Source organism: Triticum aestivum, chromosome 5A (genome assembly GCF_018294505.1).
Source record: "Triticum aestivum cultivar Chinese Spring chromosome 5A, IWGSC CS RefSeq v2.1, whole genome shotgun sequence".
NCBI classification, from domain to species: Eukaryota; Viridiplantae; Streptophyta; class Magnoliopsida; order Poales; family Poaceae; genus Triticum; species Triticum aestivum.
This window is the reverse complement of record NC_057806.1, coordinates 600,063,287-600,077,179: the sequence shown is the minus strand read 5'-3', so window position 1 is coordinate 600,077,179 and position 13,893 is coordinate 600,063,287. Positions and strand designations below refer to the sequence as shown.

Here is a 13,893-nt window from a genome sequence, read left to right as displayed (position 1 = left end):
TCATCTTGATTCAACGAGCTAGTCAAGTAGAGGCATACTAGTGACACTCTGTTTGTCTATGTATTCACACATGTACCAAGTTCCCGGTTAATACAATTCTAGCATCAATAAGAAACATTTATCATGATATAAAGAAATATAAATAACAACTTTATTATTGCCCCTATGGCATATTTCCTTCAGGGGGTGCCGGTCAGTCCAGGTGTTTGAAGCTCGTTTGAGACGTCCATCAGGGTCGAAAAAACGTGACCGGGTAGTGACCGGGAAGCCCGCTCGATCATATGAGGCAACTTTGAGAGGTCCGACTGTAGATACTCTAAGAACCGATTTGCTCCATGACGAAACAGTTCCACCTCCAGACATAACCAGGACATTTCTGTGCAGCTACTTATCTTCATTTAACCAAGCCCGGAAGTATAGTGTGGAAGAGATTATTAGAGATAAAATGCCAATTGTGGAGACACCAACTGTCTATACTCCTGTATTACAGGCACGAAGACCATGGCCTAAACCACCAGATGGTTGGGTGGCTCTCTCCATTGACGGTTCCTATATGAAGGACACTGGATAACGGATTAGCAGGTACTGGAATGGTGTTGTGAAATTCCGAAGGAATAGTCCCGGCGTACAGATATCTCTTCCACTGCAAAGACGCTCTTGAAGCTAAAATCATTGTTATTATGGAATGACTATCATTTAGCATTCAGACTGGTCATAGTGGTGAGTAACTTATACCAATGCCATGTATATAACACTAGTCTAAGTTACTATCTTCATACTGCAAAGTAGCATACTCCTTCATATATTAGTGTCATAGATTACTTCATTTATTAGCTCATAAACTCATTTTGTCTCGGGAGAGGTAATATCACTGGTAGTCACTAAACTTGCGTTGGACGTGCAGTTTAGTGCTACAACTTTAAAAATACGGATTTTCGGTCAGTTAACTTGCGTTTAGGTTCATATACGGTCACTCTCGTTGACTGCCCGCGTATTCGCCGATGACATGGCATGCCACGCAAGCAAAGGCCCACTGTCAGTGACACATGCCGTTTCAAGGAGTCGCGTGCGTGGTGTTTTTGTACAGACCCCCTGCACTTATTTTCTTTTGCGCAAAAATGTCCCTGCAAGGGCGGGGGCAAGCCAACCGTGCATATTTGCGGAGCGGTACCCCAATATCTCAGGCCATTCATTCTAACTCCCCACCGCTTCGTTTCCCGATCAAACAGAGGCGGAGGCGGAGGAGGCGGTGCTTGACGGCGGCCGTCGTCAGAGGCGATGAATGAACCGCGTCGTCGACGTCCGGGCGAAGCTGCGCCATCGTATGGTACGTCTGCCACCCCCCCACCCCCACCCCTCCCTGCTCTCCTCCGTCTAGTTTCTCTCATCTGCTCCTGGTCGTCTTCTTCCTGCCCCGTTTCGCGTATCTAGGGTTCATGTGTTATGGCCATTATCTTTGATAGTTTCTCGTATGGACGCGCTGTTCTTAACCGATCTTGAAAGGACGGATTGGATTTTGAAGGTCCAGGCCCGCTGTTTGCAAATCAAACTAGGGTTCGGGAAGGTCTAGGTCCCCTGTTTGGTTAGATTATATAGTTGACAAATGTCTGATGTTTGTACTGGGAAGGGCAAGAAGTTAACTGAACTTCTGAATTTCAGAAAGTGCATGCAGTTACTAAAATTTTTGACACTAAATGTGTTTACTCTGAATTTCAGAAACTGCATGCAGTTAACTGAATTTTTTGACACTAAATGTGTGTACTCTGAATTTCAGAAACTGCATGCAGTTAACTAAATTTTTTTGACACTGAATGCGTGTACTCTGTTTTTTAAGATTGTGTGCTCTATTGGTACTGTAATGGATAATTAGCTGCTGAATGCGTGTACTGAAAATGTACTCGAAATGTGTACTGTAATGGATAATTAGTTGTTGAACTTGTGTTGTACTTATTTACTTGTTAACTGAATTTTTCTTCAGTAAATTCGACGTACCCTACTTACTGAATTTTTTTATTTTCACAATGCAGGTGATTTTGATGGCTTGTTTAGTGTTTAGATACACCACAAGGGTTTCTTCTGTGGGAGTGAGAGCAACAAGACTTACATGGATTATGAGGCTGACTGGTTTGACATGTGTGAGAGTGACACATGGTCAATGTTATGGATCAAGGATTTTCTTTCACAACTGGGACATGACATGGAAGCCTCCAAATTACATGTGTATTGGTGCCAACCAGGGAAGACCGTTGCTGATGGGCTTAAGCTTATGCAATGTGATGCAGATATTGTTCTTATGATTATTGCAACAATAGAGCACAAGAACCTACTGCTTGTAGTAGATCATGGTGAAACTTTGCAGTCATCAGATGATGATGTTTTGATTACTGGAGTGACAGAACTGCCTAAGGTCATTACTCCCACAAAACCCAATGGAAAAGAAAATGTTAGATGCTCAGCGAAAGGAAAGAGTCCAAGACAGAATGTATCAAGGAAAACAAAGAGGAGGATGTCATATGGCGAAGGATCTAGTTCTGGGTTTACAGCTGCAGTGGAGGAAGAGCAAGGAGAGGAGCATGGTCAGAGCAGTGAAGAAGAGGGTGATGTTCAGGATGAGTTAACATATGAGGATTTTTATGAGAGTGACTTTGATGTGCAAGATGGTGACGATGACCTGTTTGATGCACATGTTGACAAAAATGTAGATGACCACAGAGAGAAGACTGAATTTTCTGACTATGAAGCAGAACTCCCAGAAGATGCACTGGAGGACAGTCATTTGAATATGTCAAGAGAAGAGAAAGAGGAGTTGAAGCATAAATTCAGTGTTTTCAACCCTACCACAGACCTGAATGCACCAGTGTTTAAGCTAGGTATGGTATTTGCAGACATGATAGAGCTGAGACATGCTCTCAATGCATACAGTGTCAGAAATAGAGTGAAGGTGAGGAAGCTCGGGAATACTAACAGGTCATTAGAGGCAGTATGCAAGGATGATTGTACTTGGTACTTGAAGGCAGGCAAGAACAACAGATCCAGCGGCATTCAGATCAAGAAGTATACTGACAAACATACTTGCACCAAAGCTTGGGATCTGAAAGTGCTTACTGCTCCCTTTCTTACTAAACAGTTCAGAGAAGAGTTCAGAGGCAATGAGAAAATGCCCTTACTGAAATTTTCAGAGAAGGTGGAACAAGAATTTAACTTAGTTGCTCACAGGAGTAAGTTGGGAAGGGCAAGAAGAGCAGCCGTTAAAGAAATCAGGGGAGAAGATGATGATCAATACAACACTTTATGGGACTATGGGCAGGAGTTGAGAAGGAGCAATCCAGGGAGCCTATTTTTCTTGTGCACAAAGGAAGTGTTTGATGACAAGGCCAAGGTCACAAAGGACCACTTCTCAACATTGTACTGGTCTTATGATGCATGTAAGAGGGGGGTTTTGAAGGGTGCAGACCAATAATTTTCCTTGATGGTTGTCACATCAAAACAAGATATAAGGGGAATATATTGACAGCAGTTGGGATTGATCCAAATGATTGTATCTTCCCTATAGCATTTGGCATATGTGAAGTGGAGTCAACACACAGTTGGGAGTGGTTTCTAGCCTCTTTGAAGGATGACCTGAATATAATCAATACATCAACATTCACCATTATGAGTGACAGACAGAAGGTGAGTCATAGTTCTTTTGTTCTTTTATTTGTAAAATGTTCTATTCCAAAGTTCTGGAACTAGGATGCAAGAAAAGCTCGAGGCTCATGAACCGCTCAAGATCGACTCGAAAAGAAACGAGCAGAGTTTGAACACTTTATGTAGCTCGACCAAGAAACAAGCCGATCTTGAGCCAATGTTGGCTCGCTCGATTTTAGCTCGATAGCTCGACAGAATATCATTATATGTTAAGTGATGTTTATGTTGTTGTAGGGTTTGACGAATGTTGTGAAGAAAGTTTTCCCTGATTCAGAACATAGGAACTGTGTTAGGCACATTTACCAAAATTTCCACAAAGTACACCAGGGTGAACAACTGAAGAATGACCTCTGGGCCATAGCAAGATCCACTAATGAAGCTGCCTACACCAGAAACATGGATAAGATGAGAGATCACAGCTTTGCAGCATTCAATTGGGTTGAGAACTTGTCCCCAAGAACTTGGATCAAAGCTTTCTTTGACCCTTTCTGCAAGTGTGATATATTGCTGAATAACATGTGTGAGGTGTTTAACAGGTTAGTTTCATTGTTTGCAAGTATGATGTATTGCTTGATTTCTGTTGCATTTGCTTTCATTGATTGTGTGAACACATATTTGTGCAAATTTGCAGCTACATTTTGGATGGTAGAGAGTTGCCAATTAAATCAATGCTGGATTACATCTTCTGGAAGATTTCAAATAGGATGGTTGGTAAGCAAAGGGAGGCAGAAAAGTGGACAGGCAGGCTTTGCCCCAAGATACAGAAGAAGCTGGACAAGTATGTTGAGTGGGCAAAAAATTGCAGGGTGAGGGAGTATGGAAGAGGTGTATTCCAGGTTATCTCATTAAACAACACTTACATTGTTGATCTGAACATGTTGAGCTGTAACTGCAAAAGGTGGGAATTGTCTGGTATACCTTGTCATCATGCAATTGCTTGTTTTAGGCATGAGAGAATTGAGCCTGAGAGCATGGTCCATTCATGCTACACTGTTGAGGAGTACAAGAAGTGTTATGGATTCAATATGAGGCCAATGAGGGATCCAGAGGAATGGGAAAAGATGCATGGCAATCCTGTTTTTCCACCCATATACACCAAAGTAATGGGCATGCCCAAGAAAAGTAGGAAAAAAGATCCAGAGGAGAAGAAGGATAAGAAAGGAGTTAGGAAGTTGACCAAGCATGGTGTTAGCATGCATTGCTCTGTTTGTGGGGGCGCTGATCATAACAAGAAAGGGCATTACAAACACGTGAATCAACCACCTACCGAGGAAGCACCTGGGGAATCAGAAGAAGAATATGATGATCCAAGCATAATTGCTGTAAGTTTCATACATCTTTTCTTGTACATTGATATATTACTTGTACTTCTGTGCATTGATATATTACTTGTACTTCTGTAGAACATTATGCCACACAGAGTTTACCCACAGTTTGATCCAACACAAACTCCAGATTCTATGGTTTACAAGATGCTGGAAAGGGTAAAATATGCAGTGTTGGTTCTTTTTGGAATTTTTTTTCTGAATTAAAAATTGCTCATATGATATGTTATATGTTAACTATATTGGCAGGAAAAATTTACATACCCTGCACCTATGGACTTTGGTCCCCTGCCTGAGTCTAGCTTTATTGCTAATGCTAGGGACACAATCCCTATAGGCAGGGTGACAACAGCCATGTCCAGGGGCAGGGTGAGAGAAGGAACAAGTGGAAGCAATGCAACAAGAGGAGGAAGAAGTGCAAGAAATGCAACAAGGGGTGGTAGAAGTGGTACCAATGCAAGAAGGGGAGGAAGAAGTGCAAGCAATGCAACAAGGGGAGGCAGAATAGTAAGCAATGCAACAAGGGGAGGAACTGCTTCAAGTGCAACTAGAGGTGGCAATTACCCAAGTGGAAGTAATCCTCCCAGAGGAGCAAGGGCTGCTGCTCCAGGATTCTACAACTTGCTTTTTGGAAATGATGGACAAAGCAGCCAGCAACCACCACTTTTTATGCAGGGAGAAGAAGAGGTACTTGTGAGCCAAAATGCACCCCAAGATGGCCTGTTTGGAGATGGCTGGCCTCAGGACATGCATGATTTCCTATCTCTGTAGTTGGATGACCAAGTGATGAAGTTCATGAATGAACTTTTGTGTAGAATAGTTCATGAATGAACTGCTCATGAACTGCTCCTTTTGTTGGGGTAAATCAGGAAAAAAGACCTTGTTCTGCTTAGGTTTACATGACAAATGAACCATGCTTTTGTCAGTACTAATTTCCCTGTTTAGTATGGATTTTGTTCGCTACTTCTCCTAGTTTGGAGCTATGACATATGTTTACTGTCATATGCCCAAAATCAGTTTGCACATATGTTTACTGTCATATGCCCAAAATCATTCTGCACATATGTTTTCTGTCATATGCCCAAAAAGAGTGGCCTACTTTTTGAATTGTTTTACTGAGATTTTTATGCTCAAATACATTCTGCAGATATGTTCACAGCCATAAGCTAAATTGAGTCTGCACATATGTTTTCTGTTATATGCCCAAAAAGAGTGGCCTGCTTTTTGAATTGTTTTACTGAGATTTTTATGCTCAAATACATTCTGCAGATATGTTCATAGCCATAAGCTAAACTGAGTCTGCACATATGCTTACTGTCATATGCCCAAAAAAGTGGCCCGTGGCCTGCTTTTTGAATTGTTTTACTGAGATTTTTATGCTCAAATACATTCTGCAAATATGTTCATAGCCATAAGCTAAACTGAGTCTGCACATATGCTTACTGTCATATGCCCAAAAAAGTGGCCTGCTTTTTTCATTGTTTTACTGACATTTTTATGCTCAAATACATTCTGCAGATATGTTCATAGTCATAAACCAAAAAAATGAGTGGCCTGGGATTCGAACCCAGACCGTGCTAGCAACAACCCACACCATCTAGCCACTCAGGCAGTGAGACTAATTTGTTTAGTTATGTGTACTCAAGTCTTTTGTACCAACTATTTGTACCATCTCTTTCCTTTGCTCCGCCGCCCGTACGTCTGACAGATGTAAGAGATACGCGCCGGCGACACCCGTGACTACTCCCGCTTTCGCAAGCTCATTCCCGCCATCCAGTACTTCTTCCAAAGTCATTTCCCGCCATTAGCCCGCTCGCCACAGTGTTATTTCCCGCCCTCGACGCACGCTATATAAACACGCTGGTGATCGGGTTTTGGTGGGGCCACTGTCAGCAAGGACATTTTTGTGCAAAAGAAAATAAGTGCAGGGAGGTCTGTGCAAAAACACCACGCATGCGACTCCTTGAAACGGCATGTGTCACTGACAGTGGGCCTCTGCTTGTGTGGCATGCCATGTCATCGGCAAATACGCGGACAGTCAACGAGAGTGACCGTATATGAACCTAAACGCAAGTTAACTAATCGGAAATCCGTATTTTTAAAGTTGTAGCACTAAACTGCACATCCAACGCAAGTTTAGTGACTACCAGTGATATTACCTCGTCTCGGGAAGCGCTATGTTACAGTAACATATTATGTTACCACAAGCACCTCTTTCCTTATTAAATACTTACCACATAAGCAAAATTGTTTTGGGATGTCTTAAGTTACTACCTAAATTACCCCACTATGGCTAGCCTCAACAGTCAGACCTTCCCATTTAATTCAATCAGACTGTTCAGTACTGGTAGCTGCATTGATGAGTGACTCATTGGACAAGTAGGCTTATGAACCCCTAAGGCCAGTCATAATGGGGAGTAACTTATACTAGTGTCATGCATATGACACTAGTCTAAGTTACTACTTTCATAGTGGAAAGTAACATAGTGCTAGTGTCATGGATAGTATTATGTTACCACAAGCACCTATTTCCTCATTAAACACGTGTCATATAAGCAAATTTGTCTTCGAATGTGTTAAGTTACTACCTAAGTTACCCCACTATAGCTAGCCTAATGTTGGAAATTAAGAAGCTTTTGGGATCTCACGGTTTATTCCGCAGAAAATTGAGGGTCATCAAAATAGTATTGCCTATAGTCTAGTAGAAATTCACTTTGGCACATGGGAGCATATGCTCCTGCCATTGAAAAATATATATCATAATTTATATCTATACCAATATAAAAAGATCCAAAGGGGTAGATCCAAACCATTTCGACCGTCAAATCATGTTATCTAGCGGTTTAAATCGCTCCAATGTTGAGCACCAAACACGTTTAACGCTCTAATTACCCACCACTACCATTGGTTATAAACACGTTTTGATTCAACGCTATCCCATAAAATCTTTCATGTAATTAATATCCTACCATTCCCGTGAAAAAAGTAATTGATATCTTACCAAATACCAACATGCAACAGATATATCTTACCTAATATAACGAGCAACTAATATCCTACCTAATATAAACGTGCAATGCACGCACATTATTACTAGTATAAAAAAAATTCCAACCACAAATTCAACACGTACATCTGAACATTGTATGTGCGCACGCCCAGTTCCGTGAAAAACCGATATTTTATACGCCTTGTGTAAAAAAGACTAAAATAATGTCTCATGAAAAGGCTTTTTAACACTATTTTTTGTCTTTTATACATGTGGCACAAAAGTTGTTGTTTTTCGCAAAACGAGTTTCTGTGCAGTTTCCGATATGTACATGGCACAAAATTCTGATAAAATAACTCCCGGCTACATTTCAACGTTGTACGTGCACAGAAACTCGTTTTGCAAAATTATCTGTGCATGTTCTACGTTGAAATTATCCCAGTTTTACAGTTTGTTTCCTTTTTTGTCTTTTATAAAAGTTGTCGTTTTTCGCAAAACGAGTTTTTGTGCACGTGAAACATTGAAATGTACACCATTTTATCAGAATTCAGTCGAGAGCGTGGCGTGATGCGAGCGAGAGCGGCGGTGCCTCGCAGTGGTTCTCCTTCCCCTGTTGTTGAACTGTGCTACACCGCTGTTGGTACACCCCGGATCAGAGTAATTGTGGACGGACGTCCTCTTCAGAGAAAAGAGGAAACAAGCCTGCACCCAAACCTGAGAATATATTGGTCTGAAACCATAGTTTCAATTTGATTTTCCTGTTGGCCTGCTTTGGTTCGGTTGAAATGGGTCCAGCCTATATCGTAATTTGGTTTGGTGTGGACTTTTGTAATTAATAGATTGGATTGGTTTGGTCTGGACACAGACAAATTGGTCTCGGACCGTTTTAGAGCATCTCTAGCAGACCCTTAAAACTATAAACTGTAAAACTGGAATAAGGGTAGAAAAAAACATTTTAAGGGTCCATTTCAACTACGGCCGAACAAATACCGTAAAAGCAAATTGTAAAACTGGGATAAGAGCTCCTTCCTCCAACCCAGCCGGCGCCGCCCCTTCCCCTAGCCGGCCGCGCCGGCCACACCGGTCGCGCCTAGCCCCGTCGGCCACGCCTCGTCCCCGCCGACCACACCCCCTCGCCCGCTGGCCGCGCCCTGCTCTGTTGCCGGTCACGCCGACCGAGCCGTGCCCCTTTGCCGGCCGTGAAGGGAGGGATTCCAGCGGCCAGGATGAGGTCACGGGAGGCCACGACGAGGTCGAGCTCGTCCAATTTGAACCGGCGAACGATTTCGGCGTCCAACTAATTATACGACGACGTGTTTGCTCGGAGGAGGTTTGACCGGTATACGGGGCACCCTCGGTTTGGCCTTCCAACCTTCAAATATAAGGGTCTTGGGTGTGGATTTTCGGCGCCTTTAAAAAAAATACAGGTTGGATCACTCTTACGATTTCTGTTCTAGACAATTTTTTCACCCAAAACCTTAAAACCCAAAACCTATAAGGGTTTGACCACTTTTAAGGGGTTTAGCCCATCGATAAAAACCAGTTTAACCACCGTCAGTGTTATGTGAGACCAACGCTTGGTTTAGGTGCAGCCGCCGTCGGAGATGAGTGACACACGTATCGCCCTGCCACCACCGAGATCTCCAGTGACAATAGTCAACTCCATGTGGAACACGAGGAACCCAAAGACGATGCCTTCGAGGACGTTGTTGAGAGCATGGTTAATAGTATAGCCAGCTGCTGGCTATAAGCCAGTGCCATGTCATCTACAACCCATCTTATAGCCAACATGTATAATAGTAGATCAAAAGAGTGTACTACTTTTTCATTATGTGGCCCACCTTTCATTCTCACAAAGTGCCTAGGAGCACGTGCTAGAGCTGGCTCTTCACGAAGAGCCCGCTTACCTTCTCTCCTCTTCTCTTTCCTCCAACTAAGCAAAAATATACTAGTTTATTCCATATAGCATGCTGACTCATCTCTATTATACTTGCTCTGACGATGAAGATGGCTATGAGCTCGACCTTGCCGATGTGGCTGGCGAACGAAGCCGATCAGGAACTGTAAGACCCCGGTCAGGATCATCGGCCCAACGGTCTGCCAAAGGGTTCTGCACACGTCCGGCAAGGTTCTGTAGCCGGCCACGGGCCACCGTGCGGGCGCCGCCGTCTGCTCTTCCGGTGCACACATGGACTGTGTACACTGAAGCTCCTCACACCAAGCACACACTAAGCTAGCCGCCATTGGTACGTGCCTGGTACCTTTGGTAGTTCTGTATGTACAGGTTAAGTTTGGATCGTTCCAAGTTGCTGCTGACTGACCTATGGTTTGAAACTTTGGGTTCAAACTGTACGTCGAAAAAGGTCTGGATGGATTTGGCTTGAGAATACATTCAGTTTGGATTGGTTTGGATTGTAGCATTTGCAATTTGGTCTGGTTTGGTTTGATGACTGGACCTATACATGTATGGGTTGGCCTGGGTTTAGCTTGGATCACAAACGATTCCCAGGTTTACCTGCACCACCACCACACCATGTACCATACGCCAGCTACCACGTACCCGCTGACTGTTTTCTTTTTCTCCTTTTTGGCAAACGCTGACCGACTTGTAAAGACAAACACGTCCTGGGCCCCGTCTCCGCTGGTCGCCGGACCATACTACGCACCCGAGACGCCCAGACGCTGGCGGGTGCACGCTGATTTCCACATCAATTCGTCGCTTTATCTTCTTGTGATTCACCAACTCCGGCGTCGTGCGCACAAGTTGGCACATTAGCGCCGACCGCATCACGCTGTTTTGGACTCAACCTGTTAATTCAGAATCTAACCCGTGTACTTTGTCGTCTGTCTGTCTGTCTGCAAGAGTAGATCGTTGGCACATGGACTCCACTGTCTGCCTGCCTATAGCTACGGTAGGTCTCATCTCGTGCGCGCACAGCTTGGCTGTGCACTGGCCGCTGTCTCCGGCCATGAACCAGAGTGAGCAACAGAGGAAGAAACCGTGACTCTGGTGAGCGTTATTTTTTTCCTATTCTAGCTAGGCACAGCCGCAGGCGAGTGTAAACCGTGGAAGTTGAGTAAAGAGGCTTGGGGTGAACAGTGGGAAAGGCAGAGCCCGCGTCATCATCTCTGGCCAGCCACCAACAAGAGAGATAGAGATAAAAGCTGTGGTCGGGGTATTGTTGCGCCTCAATAATGGCGGTGCCCTGCTTGCTTGCTCGCTCGCTTGACACGAAACCCTTCTCACATGCCTGAACGGACCATCCGGTCACTGACCGGTCATATTTTTCCGATTCAGACAGACGTCTTAAACGGGTCTCGAATGTCTGGACTAACCGGCACTCCTTATATTCAGCTTAAATACAGGGCCGATATTGAGACGTCCGAAAGCGTCGGCCACGCTTGTCATGTCGGACCAATGAAGGGATCTTAGCCGAAAACGCCCTCAAACCCGACGGTCCGAAGCTCGTCTTCTTCGTCGTCGGACAGATGGCGCCGCGTGGCGCAGCTCCGTTGGACCGCGTAGTGTCTTACGCGGCTATTTAAGTCAACCGGCAACGCCGAAACCCTACCATCCATCCACATTTTCCTCCTCCTGTCCGCCGCCGCCATCATTTTCCACTCCATCCGTCAGCCTAGTAGCCATGCCCCCATGCCGTCGGGTGAGGAGCGAGCCATTTCTGACGCTGGAGCACCGGCTCGAGCTCCTTGAGCAGATCCGGGCGGAGCAACAGGCCATCCTCGATGAAACATGAGAGTGATGGATGCAAAGCAGTTAATTTGAGAAGTGACCGGTCACTATCCACGGACACGTCTGATCACGTCCGCGGTTATTCGGGGGGCCGGATTTGTAAAGTCCGGCTGTAGATGCTAAGAACAACTCCAATGGGGCGACCCATTTCGTCCGCCCGCGTCCGTCTTTCGTCCACGGGCGACCCATTCCATGCCCAATTTTGAGCCGGATTTGCGTCGGCGCGGACACGAGACGAACGCGCGCGCGCCTACTCCTCTCCCCGGGCCCGCCGGTCGATGGCAGCCACCACCATTTCCTCCCATTTTCCCCAAAAACGCTCCCGCCCGCGCGCCCCGGCCCTCCAACCAGCCATGGAGGACGCCATCGACCTCGACCTCGACGCCGCCGCCGGCCTCGCCTCTCTCGCCTCGTCCGACGCCGTCGCCCCCTCTGGGAAAGGCAAGACTCGTGCCCCGCGCAAGAACGCCGCCACGACCAAGCCAAAGAAGGCGCTAACGCCCGATCAGCGGGCAAGGGAGTCGGCCAAGAGGAAGGGCCGGAGGCACGCCGTGCACGCGAGGGATGAGGCCGCCGCGCAGGCCGCCGCCGTCGCCGCGGCAATGAGGAAGGCGCTCTACATGCTAGGGGTAAACCCTAGCCAGCACAGCGTCTTCCAAGCCGCCGTCGCCACGGCCAGCACCGGCTCGTCAACGTTTCCTCGGATGGTGATGCCCGACTCACCCCGCGCGTCGGCTTGCAACCCGGTCCCCGGCTTCCACGTCTACCTGCAGGCCTCCCGCCTCTCCGTGGAGTGCTCACCCGACGTGAGCGTGGTCGCGCCTTCCATGCCCGCGCCCATCGACCTCAAATGCCACCCCAGTGGTCGGTGGCTCGTCCTCCGGCGGCACGAGGAAACGCGCGCGACAGACGCCAGCCGGCGGGCTCCCGGACGCCCGTAACCTGTTCGAGGAAATGTCGTCCGCCGTCGACGAGGACTACATGCAAAACCTCATCTTCGAGGGTGGTGCACCGGGCGCTGGCTACGATCCCGAGAAGACACAAAGCCAGGACGGTCGCGGGGCGTTTACGCCGGCCGCTGGCTATGATCCCGATCAGGCGGCCTTCATGTGTGATCAGGTCGGCATCGACCTGGACGGCTTCCCTTCAACCACGAGTTCCCGGACGACTATGGGCTAGAGGAAGAGGACGAGTGCGACATCGAAGTGAAGCCTTTGTTCGAGGACGAGCTCGTCAACCAAGCCGCCGGTCCTAAGCCAAAGCGCAAGAGCAAGCGCACGAAGGCGTACACAGCTGCCGAGGACAAGCTTCTTTGCGAGTGTTGACGAGACATTGGACAAGACCCAAAGACGGGCGCCGAGCAAAAGCATTCGACCTTTTGGACTCGTGTGCACCGCGAATTTCATGACGCAAGAAGTTTCCACCTTACCAATTTGTGAGCACGCGCGGGTGGGTCTCCATTTCCAAGCGGTGGAGGGTGATCCAACAAGAGTGCAACAAGTTTTGCGCCACCCTTGAGAGCGTCAAGGCCCGCCCCGTGAGCGACATCGGCGTGCAAGACATGGTATGATAGCAAGCAAGCCGCCCTCTTTTGTGCCATCAAGATCATCCTTTTACGTCTTCATTTGCTATCACTTGCCCATATGCTTGCATGGAAACATTTTGTAGGCATTTCAAGCTTTGGAGGCATTCAAGGTTCAACACAATGGCAAGTGCTTCAACCTCTCCTATTGCTATCGGGTCATCAAGGACAAAGAGAAGTTCAAGGCACAATACGCCGCACTCAAGGCACGTGGGGGGAAGGGCGCCGTGGAGGATGTTGGGGAGGGCGAGCCGGCACGGCCGTGGGGGAAGACCAACTCCAAGAAGGAGGACAAGCGAGATGCGGCCACCAATGCCTTGATCGCAAACGTGGACGGTATGATGAATAAGAAGGACTCAAGGGAGGAGGAGCACCGGTGTTTCAAGGCGGAGCAAATGAATGCTTTCATGGAGATCCAAAGGAGGAGGCTTGATCTTGACGCCAAGAAGCAAGCCAAGATGTTCGAGCTCGAGGCGGAGAAGTAAGCCAAGATGCTAGAGATTGAGGCCGCCAACGCCAAGACAAAGACGAAAGAAGTGGCTCTTGTAAGCATGAT

General features: G+C 46.7%; 1 protein-coding gene across 2 annotated transcripts; it reads left to right on the top strand.

Moving 5' to 3' along the window:
* The first annotated feature begins 1,183 nt into the window (after nucleotides 1–1,183).
* Nucleotides 1,184–6,167, top strand: LOC123105181 (uncharacterized). Of its 2 annotated transcripts, XM_044527193.1 has the most exons (6): nucleotides 1,184–1,327; nucleotides 2,028–3,672; nucleotides 3,925–4,226; nucleotides 4,322–5,012; nucleotides 5,094–5,174; nucleotides 5,265–6,156. In XM_044527193.1, exons 2-6 carry the CDS (start codon nucleotides 3,655–3,657, stop codon nucleotides 5,784–5,786), a joined length of 1,614 nt encoding a protein of 537 aa, XP_044383128.1. In that variant the 5' UTR covers nucleotides 1,184–1,327; nucleotides 2,028–3,654; the 3' UTR covers nucleotides 5,787–6,156. The 2 variants fall into 2 exon arrangements, with proteins under 2 accessions (XP_044383128.1, XP_044383129.1); XM_044527194.1 differs by lacking the exon at nucleotides 1,184–1,327 and having other exon boundaries at nucleotides 3,640–3,672; nucleotides 5,265–6,167.
* Nucleotides 6,168–13,893: the final 7,726 nt, after the last annotated feature.

Excerpts from the sequence above, each read along its gene's own strand:
- LOC123105181 (XM_044527194.1), top strand. Across the intron at positions 5,013-5,093 it reads ATGATCCAAGCATAATTGCT|AACATTATGCCACACAGAGT; the intron begins GTAAGTTTCATA and ends GTACTTCTGTAG. Across the intron at positions 5,175-5,264 it reads TTTACAAGATGCTGGAAAGG|GAAAAATTTACATACCCTGC; the intron begins GTAAAATATGCA and ends CTATATTGGCAG.